The 16175-nt window shown below is 43.2% G+C and overlaps 1 protein-coding gene across 1 annotated transcript; it reads left to right on the top strand.

Moving 5' to 3' along the window:
* Window positions 1-12735: 12735 nt before the first annotated feature.
* LOC135097909 (uncharacterized) lies at window positions 12736-13300 on the top strand (the record flags this gene model as incomplete). The annotated part of the gene is given in 2 exon segments (XM_064000033.1): window positions 12736-12983; window positions 12985-13300. Coding segments are annotated over 2 exon segments (564 nt in total), but the record flags the coding sequence as incomplete, so codon positions are not given.
* Between the last annotated feature and the right edge of the window lie 2875 nt (window positions 13301-16175).

The following is a 16175-nucleotide window of genomic DNA, read 5'->3' as shown; positions in this document are numbered from 1 at the left end:
GTGACCTTGCCCAGCCATACTAGGGAGAGAGTGACACAATGCAGGAGATAAGAAAAACATGTAGAACTGGGAGAGAAAGGGAGGAGGAGATGTGTATGAGTGCAATACATGCTCTGGGTGTAAGGGGATGACCTCTAATGAATGGGAGAAGGGAATGGTGCTGGAGAGAGAGAGAGAGAGAGAGAGAGAGAGAGAGAGAGAGAGAGAGAGAGAGAGAGAGAGAGAGAGAGAGAGAGAGAGAGAGAGATGAGAGAGAGAGAGAGAGAGAGAGAGAGAGAGAGAGAGAGAGAGAGAGAGAGAGAGAGAGAGAGAGAGAGAGAGAGAGAGAGAGAGAGAGAGAGAGAGAGAGAGAGAGAGAGAGAGAGAGATGAGAGGAGGAAGAGAAAGAGATACGTGGGGAGACGAATGCTGAGAGAGAAAGAGATGAGAGAAGGAAAGAGTTGGTGTACAAATCTGGCTGTTGTAGCTGCCCAAGCTGAATAAAGAGATACAAGTTAATGGTATTTTTCAAAGGACACATACCACTTAAAGTTCAAAGAAGGGATGGATGCTGGAGATTATTTCATGTTTTACTATTTTTATTTTAGCTTAGTGAAATGAAATTACTACGGCTTATTTGAATGAAGGAAAAATGTCTCTGGAAGGGCTTGTGTCAGTGAGTAAATGATTCACACACACACACACACACACACACACACACACACACACACACACACACACACACACACACACACACACACACACACACACACACGGACTTAATCACTTTATATAGCTAAAATATACATGTGACACAAATGTACAGGTAATGATTCTCTCTCTCTCTCTCTCTCTCTCTCTCTCTCTCTCTCTCTCTCCCAAGCTACCAATACAGAGTGTGAGGGGTCTGGCACACACACCCCATCCACACACACAACAATGCTGTACACTTGGGGAGCCTTGGAGTCTGCACTGCACTGCCTGAGGTGAGAGAGAACAAGAATGACAGAAAAAATACTGGTTCATATTTACTGCAGTTCATTGCCATACACAGAAGTACAGTACAGATCAGCCTGGTTAGTGAGTGAATGTAGGTGGGTGCTGTTCATGGATATAATGCTTGATATCTTGTTGTGGAGTCTCCTTATGCATTGTTGCCCCTGTTTATCAGCTTCTGTGCATGTCTTTATTTATAATCTCTCTCTCTCTGTCTGTCTGTCTGTCTGTCTTAAAAACTCCAGTCAACTCCCAGTGCCTTCCCAAACTTCCCACTGCTTCCCCAAACTCCCCACTGCCTTCCCAAACTCTCCACTGACTTGCCAAACCCCCCATTGCCTTCCCAAACTCCCCACACCCTCCCCAAACTCCCCACTGTTTTCCAAGACTCTCCACTGCCTTCCCAAACTCCCCATTGCCTTCCCAAACTCCCTATTAGCTCCCCAAACTCCCCACTGCCTTCCAAGACTCTCCAGTAGAAGAAATAAATGAAAAGAATGTAAACATGAGTAGGTGCCAAGATTACAATTACTAGGGACACAAAAAGACAAAAGAGAAAGAAGAGGTACTGTTTTATTATTGGTGGTGGTAGTGGTGGTGGTGGTGGTAGAGAATAAGAACAAAACATAGGAAATTGTGCTTTAGAAGTATATACGAGTACACTTCCTACATTATTCACCATGTTGGCATAATAATCTTTTGGCACTCACCCACAAATTGTTATGACCCGCCAGCCAACAACTCACCACAACTCACCCACTGGCGCAGGCAATCCTATCCTTGGTGGTCAGGTAGGCAATCACTCTGCATTCAATCTCCTCCTCCTCATTCACCAAGAACACCTAATTGCCTTTTGAGGGATTGAAGTAGCTGAACTGCTCCTCACTGAAGCCTGCAGGGGAGATTGGGCCCTGGTGGTGGTGGTGGTGGTGGTGGTAGACAAGAAGAAAAATAATAAATACTGATTTAGTGGTGATAGTGGTGGTGGTGGTAGTAACAGTGATAATAGTAGTAGTAGTAGTAGTAGTAGTAGTAGTAGTAGTAGTAGTAGTAGTAGTAGTAGTAGTTGTAGTAGTAGCAGTAGTTGCTGTGTTACTACCTACTACTAGAAGCAGTAGTAGTAGTAGTAGTAGTAGTAGTAGTAGTAGTAGTAGTAGTAGTAGTAGTAGTAGTAGTGGTAGTGGTAGTAGTAGTAGTAATAGTAATAGTAGTAGTAGTAGTAGTGTAGTAGTAGTAGTAGTAGTAGTAGTAGTAGTAGTAGTAGTAGTAGTAGTAGTAGTAGTAGTAGTAGTAGTAGTAGTAGTAGTAGTAGTAGTAGTAGAGTTGATGGTGTTGGTGGTGGTGGTGGTGGTAGTAGTAGTAGTAGTAGTAGTAGTAGTAGTAGTAGTAGTAGTAGTAGTAGTAGTAGTAGTAGTGGTGGTGGTGGTGGTGGTGGTGGTGGTGGTGGTGGTGGTGGTGGTGGTGGTAGTAGTATTATTATTATTATTATTAGTAGTAGTAGTAGTAGTAGTAGTAGTAGTAGTAGTAGTAGTAGTAGTAGTAGTAGTAGTAGTAGCAGTAGTAGCAGTAGTACTAGTGGTAGTAGTAGTAGTAGTAGTAGTAGTAGTAGTAGTAGTAGTAGTAGTAGTAGTAGTAGTAGTAGTAGTAGTAACAGTAGTAGCAGTAGTAGTAGTATGACTCATGACATTTCCTTTACCATACCTAGGGCCAGTAGAGACAGGAAATCAGCATTTACCTAGCTATGTTTTACAGGAAAAGAGGTATGCTCGTGCTGTCCTGTCTCCATATCTATAAGCATCCAGCTTAACTTTAAATTCATGAATATTTGTTGCTTGTATCACCGTTTCATCTAAGTTGTTCCATATTTCTATGCTTCTATTTGGGAAACCATATTTCTTGATATCTCTTCTACTTGCTTTTTTCCTCAATTTTACTCCAAGTCCTCTTGTATCTCTTGAGTCCCACACAAATAAGTCTTCTTTGTCAACTTGATCCTTACCTATTAAAGCTCTGTATATAGCAATCAGGTTCCCTCTTTCTCTTCTCTTTTGTAATGATGGAAGCTTCAATCTCCTTAATCTTTCTTCATAGGTTAAATCTCTCAAACTTGGTACCAATTTGGTTGCAGTTCTTTGGATCCTTTCAATTTTCCTTATTTCCTTTTTATTATGGGGTGACCAAACAATTGTGGCATATTCCAAGTTTGGTTGAATCACATATTCCATCAACTTTCTCATCTCCTCTTCATCCATGTACACAAATGCCCCTTTCATCTTTTTTAATAACTCATAGGTTTCCCAAACTATTTTGTTTACATGTTTTTCAGGTGATAAATTATCTTATTGTAATTCTCAAATCTTTTTCTTGTTTGGTTTTCTTAATTTCCACTTCTCCCATGGTGTACGAACTTGTCAATCTTCTTTTGCTTCTTTCCTAATTCCATCACCTTGCATTTCTTTGCATTGAATTCCATTTCCCATTTCTTACTCCATTTATATATCTTATTTAGATCTTTCTGTAATATTTCACAATCCATATTGTTTTCCACTCTTTTCAATAATTTTGCATCATCTGCAAACAGACTTATATAACTGTCAACCTCATTCACTATATTGTTGACATGCACCAGAAACATTACAGGGGCTAAGACTGTCCCCTGTGGTACTCCACTTGTAACTCTATACCATTCTGATTGTTCTCCCTTTATTACTGTTCTCATTTCTCTGTCCCTCAAGTCTGTAATCCAATTCAGTGTGTTGCCTTGCAAACCCCTTATATTTTGAATTTTCTATACCAGTCTCTGGTGTGGTACCTTATCAAATGTTTTTTTTAGGTCTAAATAAAACAGTCTGTCCATCCCTCTCTCTCTTGAATTATATCAATCACTCTACCATAAAAGCTCACTAAATTTGTGACACAAGACCTTCCACTTCTGAAGCCAAACTGTCTGTCAGTCAATGTTTGTGTTTCTTCTAAATATTCTATCCATCTGTTTTTAACTATTCTTTCCACTATTTTTTGCCACTACACTTGTTAGGAACAGTTCTGTAATTCAATGGATCTTCTTTATTACCTCTTAAAAATGGGCACAATATTGGCTCTCTTCCATTCTAGAGGGAATTTTCCTTCCTTAAAAGAATATACTATGGTATTGTGTATACTCCCTGCCAGTTGTTCACAACATTCCTTAAGTATCCAGTTGGACACTCCATCCGGTCCTTGAGCCTTACTTGCATCCAAATCTTTCATTATGTTCTTAATTTCACTTACGTCCACCTGTATCTCTCTCATCACACTGTGTCTGTGCCATGCTCTTTCTCCTTCAAATTTGCTTTCTTTGGTGAATACTGACTGGAAGCACTTGTTCATTAATTCCGCTTGTAACCGTGTATCTTCAAATGTAACGTCATCTTCCCATTCACATGTCTGAAGAATAACTTTGGCTCATCTTTGCACTTGTTAACTATATCTTTCTCATAATTCACTTTCTTCTTCTCTCAGGATTCTGATATATTTGTTTCTTGCCTCCTTGAATTCTTTCCATTTCTCACTTCCTCCTTTTTTCTCACATCTATTCTATCCTCTTGTGTCCATGCATTCGTCTTTGGGGGTACCTAAGCCAGTGCAAAATCTCTTCTTCCTTCTCCCTTCCTTTTTGTTTGAAATTTATAATTACTTGCTGCCATTTCCTTCTCCCATTTCAACATCTTCTGTGTGTGTGTGTGTGTGTGTGTGTGTGTGTGTGTGTGTGTGTGTGTGTGTGTGTGTGTGTGTGTGTGTGTGTGTGTGTGTGTGTGTGTGTGTAAAGAGAGAGAGAGAGAGAGAGAGAGAGAGAGAGAGAGAGAGAGAGAGAGAGAGAGAGAGAGAGAGAGAGAGAGAGAGAGAGAGAGAGAGAGAGAGAGAGAGAAAGAGTGAGCAGGACCACTACAGGCACAATATGCACAAATGGGGCACACACTGACTCTGACCCTCCCTGATGTGCAAGGTCACTTTGCCGCTGCCCGTCACTCAGCACACTGGGGCTTCTGCCAGTAATGGATGCCCTGCCAAGGCTGTCCCTGAGAGGTCATAACAGGTCACATAAGAGGTGACATATAAGAAGTCATACAATTATGAACAAATTTACAAGTTTATAGTAAAAATTTTCAGATGTTTTTAAGTGTGTGTGTGTGTGTGTGTGTGTGTGTGTGTGTGTGTGTGTGTGTGTGTGTGTGTGTGTGTGTGTGTGCATGTGTGTGTGTGTGTGTGTGTGTGTGTGTGTGTGTGTGTTTCCAGATTTCTGCAGTACTTTGCAGAAACTGTTCTTCTTAATAGTCCTCCCTACACACACCCTTCTTCTTCATCTCTCTCATGCCCTCTCGTGCTTCTAAAATCTCTCACCACCAAATTACTCTGGTCCAGTTTTTCACAGTCCGACAAAATCCAATATAAGGCCATCCAGATCACCTCTCTCTCTTCTCTTCCAAGGGTGGGTAGGTTTTAGTTTTAGTCTCTCTTCATATGATAAGTCTGATAGGGTCAGAGGCAACTCTTGTCACTGCTCACTATATTCTTTCTAAATTTCTTTATGTCCCTTTTAGTGCTGGGGAGACCACATCGCTGCTGCATATTTCAAACTAGGTCTTATTATTGTCAGTTACATCCTTCTAATCATCTCCTTCATCCAGATAGTTGAACGTCGTTTCTTAGTGTTTTCTAACCAGATTTTATGCTTCCCCTGTCTTTCTTCTTACATGTACCTCTGAGGACAACTTATCAATGACAGTAATTCCAAGTGTTCTTTCCTCTTCACTCTTCGTTTTTATTTCCTCATTACCCAATTTATAACTGAAGACTGGCAGGTCACACAACTACTGCCCAAACTTCAACACTCCTACATTTTTTTATGTTAAACTCCATTTTCCCAAAGTGTCACTCCAATCCCAAACTCACATTCAGATCTCCCTGTAGAGCTTCACAATCCACTCTGTCCTCTCCATCTTTTCCCATCAATTTTCCCCTCATCAGCAAATAGAATTCATGTAGCTATTCATCCCTTCCATCACATCATTCACACAGGTATGCAAACATGACAATGGTGGTAGTACATGAACCCTTGGAGAACACCACTACCATTACCTCTCTCCACATGATGACTCTTTTATTCAGACTTTGACCACTGTTCTCATTTCCCCTCTCCTCTCAGAAAGTCACTGATCCAATGTAGGGAGTGCTCCTCTCAGCCTCCACCAGACATTTCTCATTTCCACAACAGTCTGCTGTGGGGCACCTTATCAAAATAAACACAATCTGCCCATCCTTCTCTTTCTTGTACCATATCTATGACTGGAGTAGAAACACCTTAAATTTGTTACTTACATGACCTTCCTTTCCTAAATCTGAATTGTCTGTCTGTTAATATTTCTCTTTTTTCCAGATATTCACTCCATCTTTGCTGAGTCACTTATTCTTTGGCACAATTTTGCCACTACACTTTGTTAATGATGGTGGTCTATAATTAAGTGGTTCTTCTTTGCTTCCACTCTTATATATGGGGACTATACCTGCTTTTTTTCCAATGTTGGGCACCACTACCTTCCCTTTTAATGAAGTTATGATGAGTTTGTAAATCATGTGTACAGGTGCTGATCTCTGCATTCCTTCACCACCCAATCAGACACTCCATCAGGTCCCTGTGCCTTCCTCACATCCAAGTCTTCCATCATTATTCTTAGCCTCATCCACTGTTACCTCAATCTCACTCAGTCCTTCTACTCTCACATCTGCTGTCACCAGTCCTACCAAATGTTCCCTCTCCAATGAAGACACTGAAAGAAGTCATTCAAAACCTCTGCAATTTGTTATGCTTCTTCTTCAACATGTTTACCATTTATTTTCAGTTTGTTGAACCCATTCTTATTCTTTCATTTTACCATTCTATAGAACATTCTTGGTTCATCCTTACATATGTCTATAATATCTTTTCATGAATTCTTTATTTCTTCCCTCCTTAGAGTGTTCATTTCTCTCCCTTTTATATGTTGACTCCACTCACACTCACTTATGCATACATGCCTTCCATCTGCCTCCCTCCCTCACCCTTGTCTTCCTCCTCCTCCCTTTCTGCCATCTTCTCCCATAACTCCTCTGCTTTTCCTTCCTTTCCTCCCTTGTCTCCATATCTCCACTTACCTCTTTCTCTTTCTCTTCTCTCTCCCTAACCCAGCTCTCTCTCTCTCTCTCTCTCTCTCTCTCTCTCTCTCTCTCTCTCTCTCTCTCTCTCACACACACACACACACACACACACACACACACACACACACACACACACACACCTTTTTTCCATCTGGTTTCTTCTGCAACATGAAAACCACATCCTTCTGATATTAGTACTTAATTCTCCTCAGAGCCACCACCACTGTCACCACCACCACCACCACTTGCCACAACCACTATCACAATATTTTCACCTTTATCTTTACTCAGGTGGTGTTGCTTTGCATCTCCAGGCATTTTCATGACTGACAATGCAAAGGATTTTGCAAGAGAGAAAGAAAATGCCCCATGAGAATTTTATGATCATCTGTAAAGCCTTCTGTAAATGTTTTTTTATGAGAGAAGTAAAGCATTAATATGACATACAAACAAGATAGAATTCAAGCTGAACACAGAGAAGCTGGTAGGCAGTCTAGTTTGTTGTATACTAAATAAAAGTGTCTCTGTTTCTGGAAAAGTTGTGCTTCAGGTTCAAATCCAGTGACTGTCAAGATTAACACATCTTCCTCATAAAACTTTTCCCTACTGTGCAGTATACTATGATAGACACAAACACATACAAAATAAATATTACTACTACTACTTTTCTCCTGTAAGAAGGCCACTGGCCATTAGAGCAACAAAAATTTTTGAATAAAAAAAGAAAAAAAAAGCCATTTTACTACTATACTCCAGTAGTAGTAAAGAAAACTATATAGAACTACAGACAAATGAGTAGTAAATACAACATTAAATCAATCCTTTAGGACCAAACCTAGAGCATGTTAATACATTTTCCACTGGAATCTCTGTCTGCTGCTAATCCCATCATGACAGAATCAACTAGCTATTTGTAGTGGGTTCCCACGGAAAAGGCTTCACGCAGCAGCAGCACCTTTCCTTTCACTAGGTGCAGGCACACGCACCACACTCAGCCAAGGGAATGCACTTTCCAGCAACTGTGCAGATGGCATGAATAAAGAAAAAATAATAATTAGCTCCTTGAGATTGAATTTTCCAGAGCACCTGTGAACAGAGAAGAAAATGAATAGAATAGTAAATAGCTTCACAATAGTAAATGTGGCTACATTTCAACATATTTTTTTTACCTGGCTGGTCTCACAAGAGTAGAACCCCTTCAGGACCAGTTCAGGGTCAGCTCACCAGCACTATCAAAATGACACCAAAGTCTGCCCACATGCTTATCTAACTGCCTGGCAAGTGTGCCATCAGCCCAAGACAAATAATAAATCTGACTAGCAGCACAGCGTATAGTGTCACCAGCAAGAATCAAACAGATGTACACCTGAGAAGTTGGACAAACTGTACCTAAAACCATCAACAGAATTAGATTCAGGCACACTGTTAGCAAGAAAATTCCAGATTCTCATCACTCTGAGAAAAATGTGTGCCTGGCATCACAACAACTATAAAGGAATGCTGACAGAAGTGGCTCAGATGAAGCAGGTCTGCTGCATTAACTGTATGGACGGCCTCTAGTGCTGACAGCAGGTGGCCAGTGTACAAAGTCTGTTGCATTAACTGTATGGATTTTGGTCTCTAGTGCTGACAGTAGTGAAGCTGAGATGGACAAGTCTGTTGCATTAACTGTATGGATGGTCTCTAGTGCTGATAGAAGTAGCTGAGATAGACAAGTAAAACTGCTGCATCAACTATATGGATGGCCTCAGTGCTGACACAAAGGGGCTGAGATGAACAGTGATTGGGGAGAGTCCACATGAAAATATCTTCCAAATTTAATAATAAGATCAACCCATAATAGTTTCTCCCTTTGAGTGAATAAAAGTTCAAGGCCTTGAAATGCTCTTTGAAGCGGAAGACATGTTCTCAAATCCTTTGAATTCTTTTCGCCCACTGTCTCTTACCTGGCTCCTAATGAGTCTGAAATTGGAGAGACACAATCAATATTCCTGGCAGCAGAATAAGCATGACAGGCTTGAGGAAGAAACCACAGATGACATTTACTAGCCAATACCATCCCAGCCACCAATCTAACTTCACACCAGAAGAGCACAAGGAGGGATCTCAGAAGTAGCAGAGAGAGAGAGAGAGAGAGAGAGAGAGAGAGAGAGAGAGAGAGAGAGAGAGAGAGAGAGAGAGAGAGAGAGAGAGAGAGAGAGAGAGAGAGAGAGAGAGAGAGAGAGAGAGAGAGCAACAAAAAGAAAAGGTCTAATTACCAAACAAGACACAATACAAATTATACTCCAGTAGAAAGAAGAATGAAAAATACCAAATTATAGCATATGTGGAAAATAAATTATTGCTAACCAAAACTGTCCCGCCCAAATCTGAACCCATGACATGCACTCACTGCAAAGCACGATCAGGGAAGGAATAAGCGTGGCCACCCCACCTCCCTTCAAACTGCCACACCAGTATCAGAAGCCTCCAGCACAGCAGTGTTGCAACAAGGGACACCCACCTGTTCACCTCCCCTCCCGGCACACACCGTGACATGAAGGGCGTGAATACCAAACACTTACAAGAGGAAGCTGGACAAATTCCTGACAGTCACAATCCCCGCCCTGTCAGGAAGCGAACACAACACTGGCCAAGGTTGTCTCTGTCACTGGACTTTCTTTCAAGACAAGCAGTTTTGTTGCTTTACGAATGGCGCCACACTTGTTAGGCGTGTCCGATAATCTGGTACATGTAACAGTGCATGTTCCACTTGAGTTTGTTTGCGTGACACGCAGCACAAGTCAGCACCTCCGATGTCACACCGCCTGTCGCCGCCTGCCGCTGCTGGTGTCATCTTCCTGAAGCACCGTCTGCTCTTTGTTTACTAAATGAAAGCCGAATTGCTGTGAACACTTTAAAGATCTGTTTCAATCCTATATTTGACTAATCTTTTAACCAAGTCTTCAGCCATGTTCCTCTTCCTCTCTAGGGCTGCAATGATGCCCCTGCATCATCATTTTTATGCTCTGGGGCTTCCTGTGAGCCAACCACAGGCTTGGTGGCTGCCCTGCCTCCTTCAGGAAAGGCACAAGTGAGGCAGGTGACTGCAGGCTGTAGTGAGGGGTGTACGCCCCCCTCGCCAGCTGGGTCAGCAGGTCAAAGGTGTTGACGCCCAGGGCCAGCAGCGGAGACTGTTGGGCTGCCACCTGGCTGTCCAATGGCCTTGTAGCATGGCCAGCAACTGAATATATCTCAAGCTGGGAAACACTTAAAACACTTTATTACGTTTACCTATAAATGCACACTTAATTATGATTCCATAGAGAAAGACTGGCAGACATCACATATATAAATATAGTTTTTTTTGGTCATGAACTTAAATCTATAATATTCTAAATACACATATATAAAACATATACAGTTTAAATGCAACGAATATATATATATATATATATATATATATATATATATATATATATATATATATATATATATATATATATATATATATATATATATATATATATATATATATATATATATATATATATATATACACACAAATAATAGAAATATAAACTTCCAAGTATAAATATTATATATACATAGTAACCGTAATAGTAATAATGATAATAATGATAATAATAATAATAATAATAATAATAATAATAATAGTAATAATAATAATAATAATAATAATAATAATAATAATAATAATAATAATAATAATGAATAATAATAATAATAATAATAATAATAGTAATAATAAAAATAATAATAATAATAATAATAATAATAATAATAATAATAATAATAATAATAATAATAATAATAATAATAATAATAATAATAATAATAATAACATGGACAGAGAGTAAAGTAAATTATAATAATAAAAGGAATATTATGAAGATTAATAAATAATAATAGTGCATAAAAAAAGAGTAATTGGAGGGTAAATGCTTCTTAGATATATTAATAATAATTGTGGGTAAAAAGTATAATTAGAGGATGAGTACATCTATCAATACATCTATCAACAATACATCTATCAGCAAATACATATAAAGATATTACCCATCACCAACACTACATCTACTCAATCTGCTCTGCTACCATCTATCGAAGTCAGTGTTGCATCACTGCTGCTGTCTCTCAGTCACTGCTACATCTGTACCACATATCAAGTCACTGCTGCATCACCAACACTACATCTATCAGTCAGTGTTGCATCACCAACACCACTCCTCAATCTGCTGCATCAACAATACCATCTATCGTTAATGCTGCATCACCAACACTACATCTATCGCCGTTGCATCACCAACACTACATTTGTCAAGTCACTGCTGCATCACCAACAATACATCGATTGCTTCTACTGCTGCATCACCAACACTACATCTATCAAGTCACTGCTGCATCACCAACACTACATCTAATTCAAGTCACTGCTGCATCACCAACACTACATCTATCAAGTCACTGCTGCATCACCAACACTACATCTATCAAGTCACTGCTGCATCACCAACACTACATCTATCAAGTCACTGCTGCATCACCCAGTACTACATCATCAGTCATTGCATCACCAACACTACATCTATCAAGTCACTGCTGCATCACCAACACTACATCTAAGTCAAGTCACTGCTGCATCACCAACACTACATCTATCATGTCACTGCTGCATCACCAACACTACATCTATCAAGTCACTGCTGCATCACCAACACTACATCTATATCAAGTCACTGCTGCATCTACCAACACTACATCTATCAAGTCAGTGCTGCATCACCAGCATCTACATCAATCACTAGAAGCTACACCATCACATACAGCACTGGTCATCACACGCCAGGCTGACAAAAAAATGAGAAATAAAGCAACACCTAATCCAGTATACACCAAATAAAAACACTTCACTACTTCACCTACACTCGTCATCACATGCAAGGCTGACAACACACAGCTTCACAAGTCTGGGCATCCGCACTACTGCGCCCTGAGTCGTGGTGTTACCTGCTAGGCATGTTGCCTGGAACTAGACAGGTGTCAGCCTTGCAAGGCAGCACCATGCGGCACAGACAGGGGACTCTGAGGGGAATGTAATACTGACACAGCATATTGAACAAAACAACAAATCATTGCATACATTAAATAATTACATTAAAATCACAGCATATATTGTTTATCCTATTATCTTCACCCGATTACTTCTTCTTATTTTCCCTTACTATATCAGAATCCCCTGATAAACCTAAATCTAAACGTAAGAGAAGAGAAGAGAAAGAGAAGGGAAGAGAGAACAATGAAGAGGAAAGACTACAGAAGAGGAGAGGAGAGGAGAGGAGAGAAAAGGAGAGAGAGAGGATAGGAGAGGAAAGGAGAAGAGAAGAGAAGAGAAGAGAAGAGAAGAAGAAGAGAAGAAGAGGAGAGAAGAGGAGAGGCAGAGGAGAGGAAAGAAAAGAGGAGAGGAAAGAAAGAGGAGAGCAGAAAGAGGAGAGGAGGGCAGAGAAGGGGAGGAGGAGAGGATGAAGAGAAGAGAGGAGGAGGGGAGAGGAAGGAGACAGAGGAGAGGAGAGAGAAGGAGAGAGGAGGAGAGAGAGAGAGAAGAGGAGAGAGAGAGAGATAGAGAGAGAGAAGAGAAAGGAGAGGGAGAGGAGAGAAGAGAAGAGAAGAGAAGAAGAAGAGAAGGAGGGAGAGGAGGAGGAAAGGAGAAGAGAAGAGAAGGGGAAGAAAAGAGAAGAGAAGAGAAGAGAAGAGAGAAGAGAAAGAGAGAAAGAGAAGAGAAGAGAGGAGAGGAAAGAAAAGAGGAGAGCAGAGAAAGAGGAGAGGAGAGGACACAGAAAGAGAAGAGAGGGAGGGAGAGGAGAGGGAAAGAGAAGAGGAGAGGAGAGGAGAGGAGAGGATAGAGAAAGAGAGAAGAGAGGAGAGAGGAGAGAGAAGAGAGAGAGAAAGGAGAGGAGAGGAGAGAAGAGAAAGAAAGAGAATGAGAAAGAGGAGAGGAGAGGAGAGGAAGAGAGAATAGAAGAGAAGGGAAGAAAGAGAGAGAGAAGAGAGAAGAGAAAGGAAGAGAAGCAGGCAGAGGAGAGGAAAGGAGAGGAGAGAGGAGAGAAAGAAAAGAGAAGAAGAGAGGAGAGAAGAGAAGAAAGAAAGAGAGGACAGGAGAGGAGAGGAAAGTGGAGAGGGAGAGGGAGAGGAGAAAGAGAAGAGAGAGAAGAGAAGAGAAGAGGAGAGGAAAGCGAGAGGAGAGAAGACAAAAGAAAAGTGAGGACAGGACGGGACAGGCGAGACGAACGAGAGAAACAAGCGTAAGCGAGACGAGACGAGACGAGACGAGACAGAGACGAGGAGCGAGACAAAACGAGACGAAACGAGACGAGAGACGAGACAGAGACGAACGAGACAGACGAGAACGAGACAGAGACGAACGAGACCGAGACGAACGAGACGAACAGAGACGAACGAAGCAGAGACGAACAGAGACGAACGAGACAGAGACGAACGAGACGAGACGAGACGAACGAGACAGAGACGAACGAGACGAACGAGACGAAACGAGACGAGACGAACGAAAGACGAACGGAGACGAGACGAACGAGACGAACGAGACGAACGAGACAGAGACGAACGAGACGAACGAGACGAACGAGACGACGAACGAGACGAACGAGAGAGACAGACAGACAGAGACGAACGAGACGAACGAGACGAACGAGACAGAGACGAACGAGACCCGAACGAGACGAACGAGAGCGAACGAGACGAGACGAACGAGACAGAGACGAACGAGACGAACGAGACAGAGACGGAGACGAGACGAACGAGACGAGACGAACTGAGACGAAGGAGGACGAGGACGGAGCGAGACGAGACGAGACGAGACGAACGAGACGAACGAGACGAGACGAACGAGACAGACAGACGAGACGAACGACAGACGAACGAGACGAACGAGAATGAACGAGACGAGACGAACGAGACGAACGAGACGAACGAGACGAGACGAACGAGACGAACGAGACGAGACGAGACGAGACGAGACGAACGAGACGAACGAGACGAGACGAACGAGACGAACGAGACGAGACGAACGAGACGAACGAGACGAACGAGACGAGACGAACGAGAACGAACGAGACGAGACGAACGAGACGAACGAGACGAACGAATAGACGAACGACGAACGAGACGACTGAACGAGACGGAACGAGACGAACGAGACGAGACGAGCGAGACAGACAGAGACAGACAGAGACAGAGACGAACGAGACGAACGAGACGAGACAGACAGACGAGACGAACGAGACGAATTGACGATTGACGAGACGAACGAGACGAGACGAACGAGACAGAACTGAACGAGACGAGACGAGACGAGACGAACGAGACAGACGAGACAGAGACGAATGACGAAGGACGAACGAGACGAACAGAGAGACCGAGACGAACAGAGACAGAGACGAGACGAGACGAACGAGACAGAGACGAACGAGACGAACGAGACGAGACGAGATGAGACGAGACGAACGAGACGAACGAGACAGAGACGAACGAGACGAACGAGACGGAACGAGACGAGACGAGACGAGACGAACGAGACGAGACGAACGAGACGAACGGGAGACGAGACGAATCAGAGACGAACGAGACGAGACGAACGAGACGAACGAGACACGAGACGAGACGAGACGAACGAGACGAACGAGACAGAAGGACGAACGAGACGAACGAGACGAACGGAGACGAGACGAACGAGACGAACGAGACGAACGAGACGAGACGAACGAGACGAACGAGACGAGAACGAGACGAACGAGACGAGACAGACAGAGACGAACGAGACGAGACGAGACGAGACGAACGAGACGAGAGACGAGACAGACAGACAAACGAGACCGGAACGAGACGAGACAGAACGAGACGAGACGACGAGACGAGAGCGAGACGAACGAGACGAGACGAACGAGACGAACGAGACAGAGACGAACGAGACAGCGAGACGAGACGAGACGAACGAGACGAGACAGAACGAGACGAACGAGACGAGCGAACGAGACGAACGAGACGAACGAGACAGAGACGAACGAGACGAACAAGACGAACGAGACGAACGGACGAGACGAAACGAGACGAACGAGACGAACGAGACGAAACGAGACGAGACGAACGAGACGAGACGAACGAGGATGAACAGAGGGACGAACGATACGAGACGAACGAGATGAACGAGACGAACGACACGAGACCGAACGAGGGACGAGACGAACGAGACGAACGAGACGAGACGAACGAGACGAACGAGATGAACCGAGACAGAGACCACGACAACGAGACGAGACGAGACCAGACGAACGAGACGAACGAAACGAGACGAACGAGACGAGACGAGATGAACGAGACGAACGAGACGAACGAGACGAGACGGAACGACGATGAACGAGACGAACGAGACGAGACAGACAGAGAACCGAACGAGACGAACGAGACGAACGGAGACGAGACGAACGAGACGAACGAGACAGAGCCGAACGAGACGAACGACACGAACGAGACGAGACGAAACGAGACGAACGAGACGAGACGAACGAGACGAACGAGATGAGACGAACGAGACGAACTAGACGAGACGAACGAGACGAACTAGACGAGACGAACGAGACGAACGGGGAGACGCGAGACGAACGAGACGAACTAGACGAGACGAACGAGACGAACGAGGACGAGACGAACGAGACGAACGAGACGAACGAGACGAGACGAACGATGAACTAGACGAGATGAACGAGACGAACGAGACGAGACGAACGTGAGACGAACGGGAGACGAACGAGACGAGACGAACGAGACGAAAGAGAACGAACGAGACGAGACGAGACACGAGACGAGTGAAAGGGACATGACGAGCGAGACCAGACGAACAGGACGAGACGGGAGACAAGACATGCAGAGGGGAGGGGGAGGAGAGGGGATCAGAGGAGAGAGGAAGAGACAGGACAGGGAAAAGATGGGAGGGGAGGGGGAGGGGAGAGGAG

Source organism: Scylla paramamosain, unplaced genomic scaffold (assembly GCF_035594125.1).
Source record: "Scylla paramamosain isolate STU-SP2022 unplaced genomic scaffold, ASM3559412v1 Contig36, whole genome shotgun sequence".
In the NCBI taxonomy this organism is placed as follows: Eukaryota; Metazoa; Arthropoda; class Malacostraca; order Decapoda; family Portunidae; genus Scylla; species Scylla paramamosain.
The sequence above is the reverse complement of the archived record's forward strand: the minus strand, read 5'-3'. Positions and strand labels throughout refer to the sequence as shown.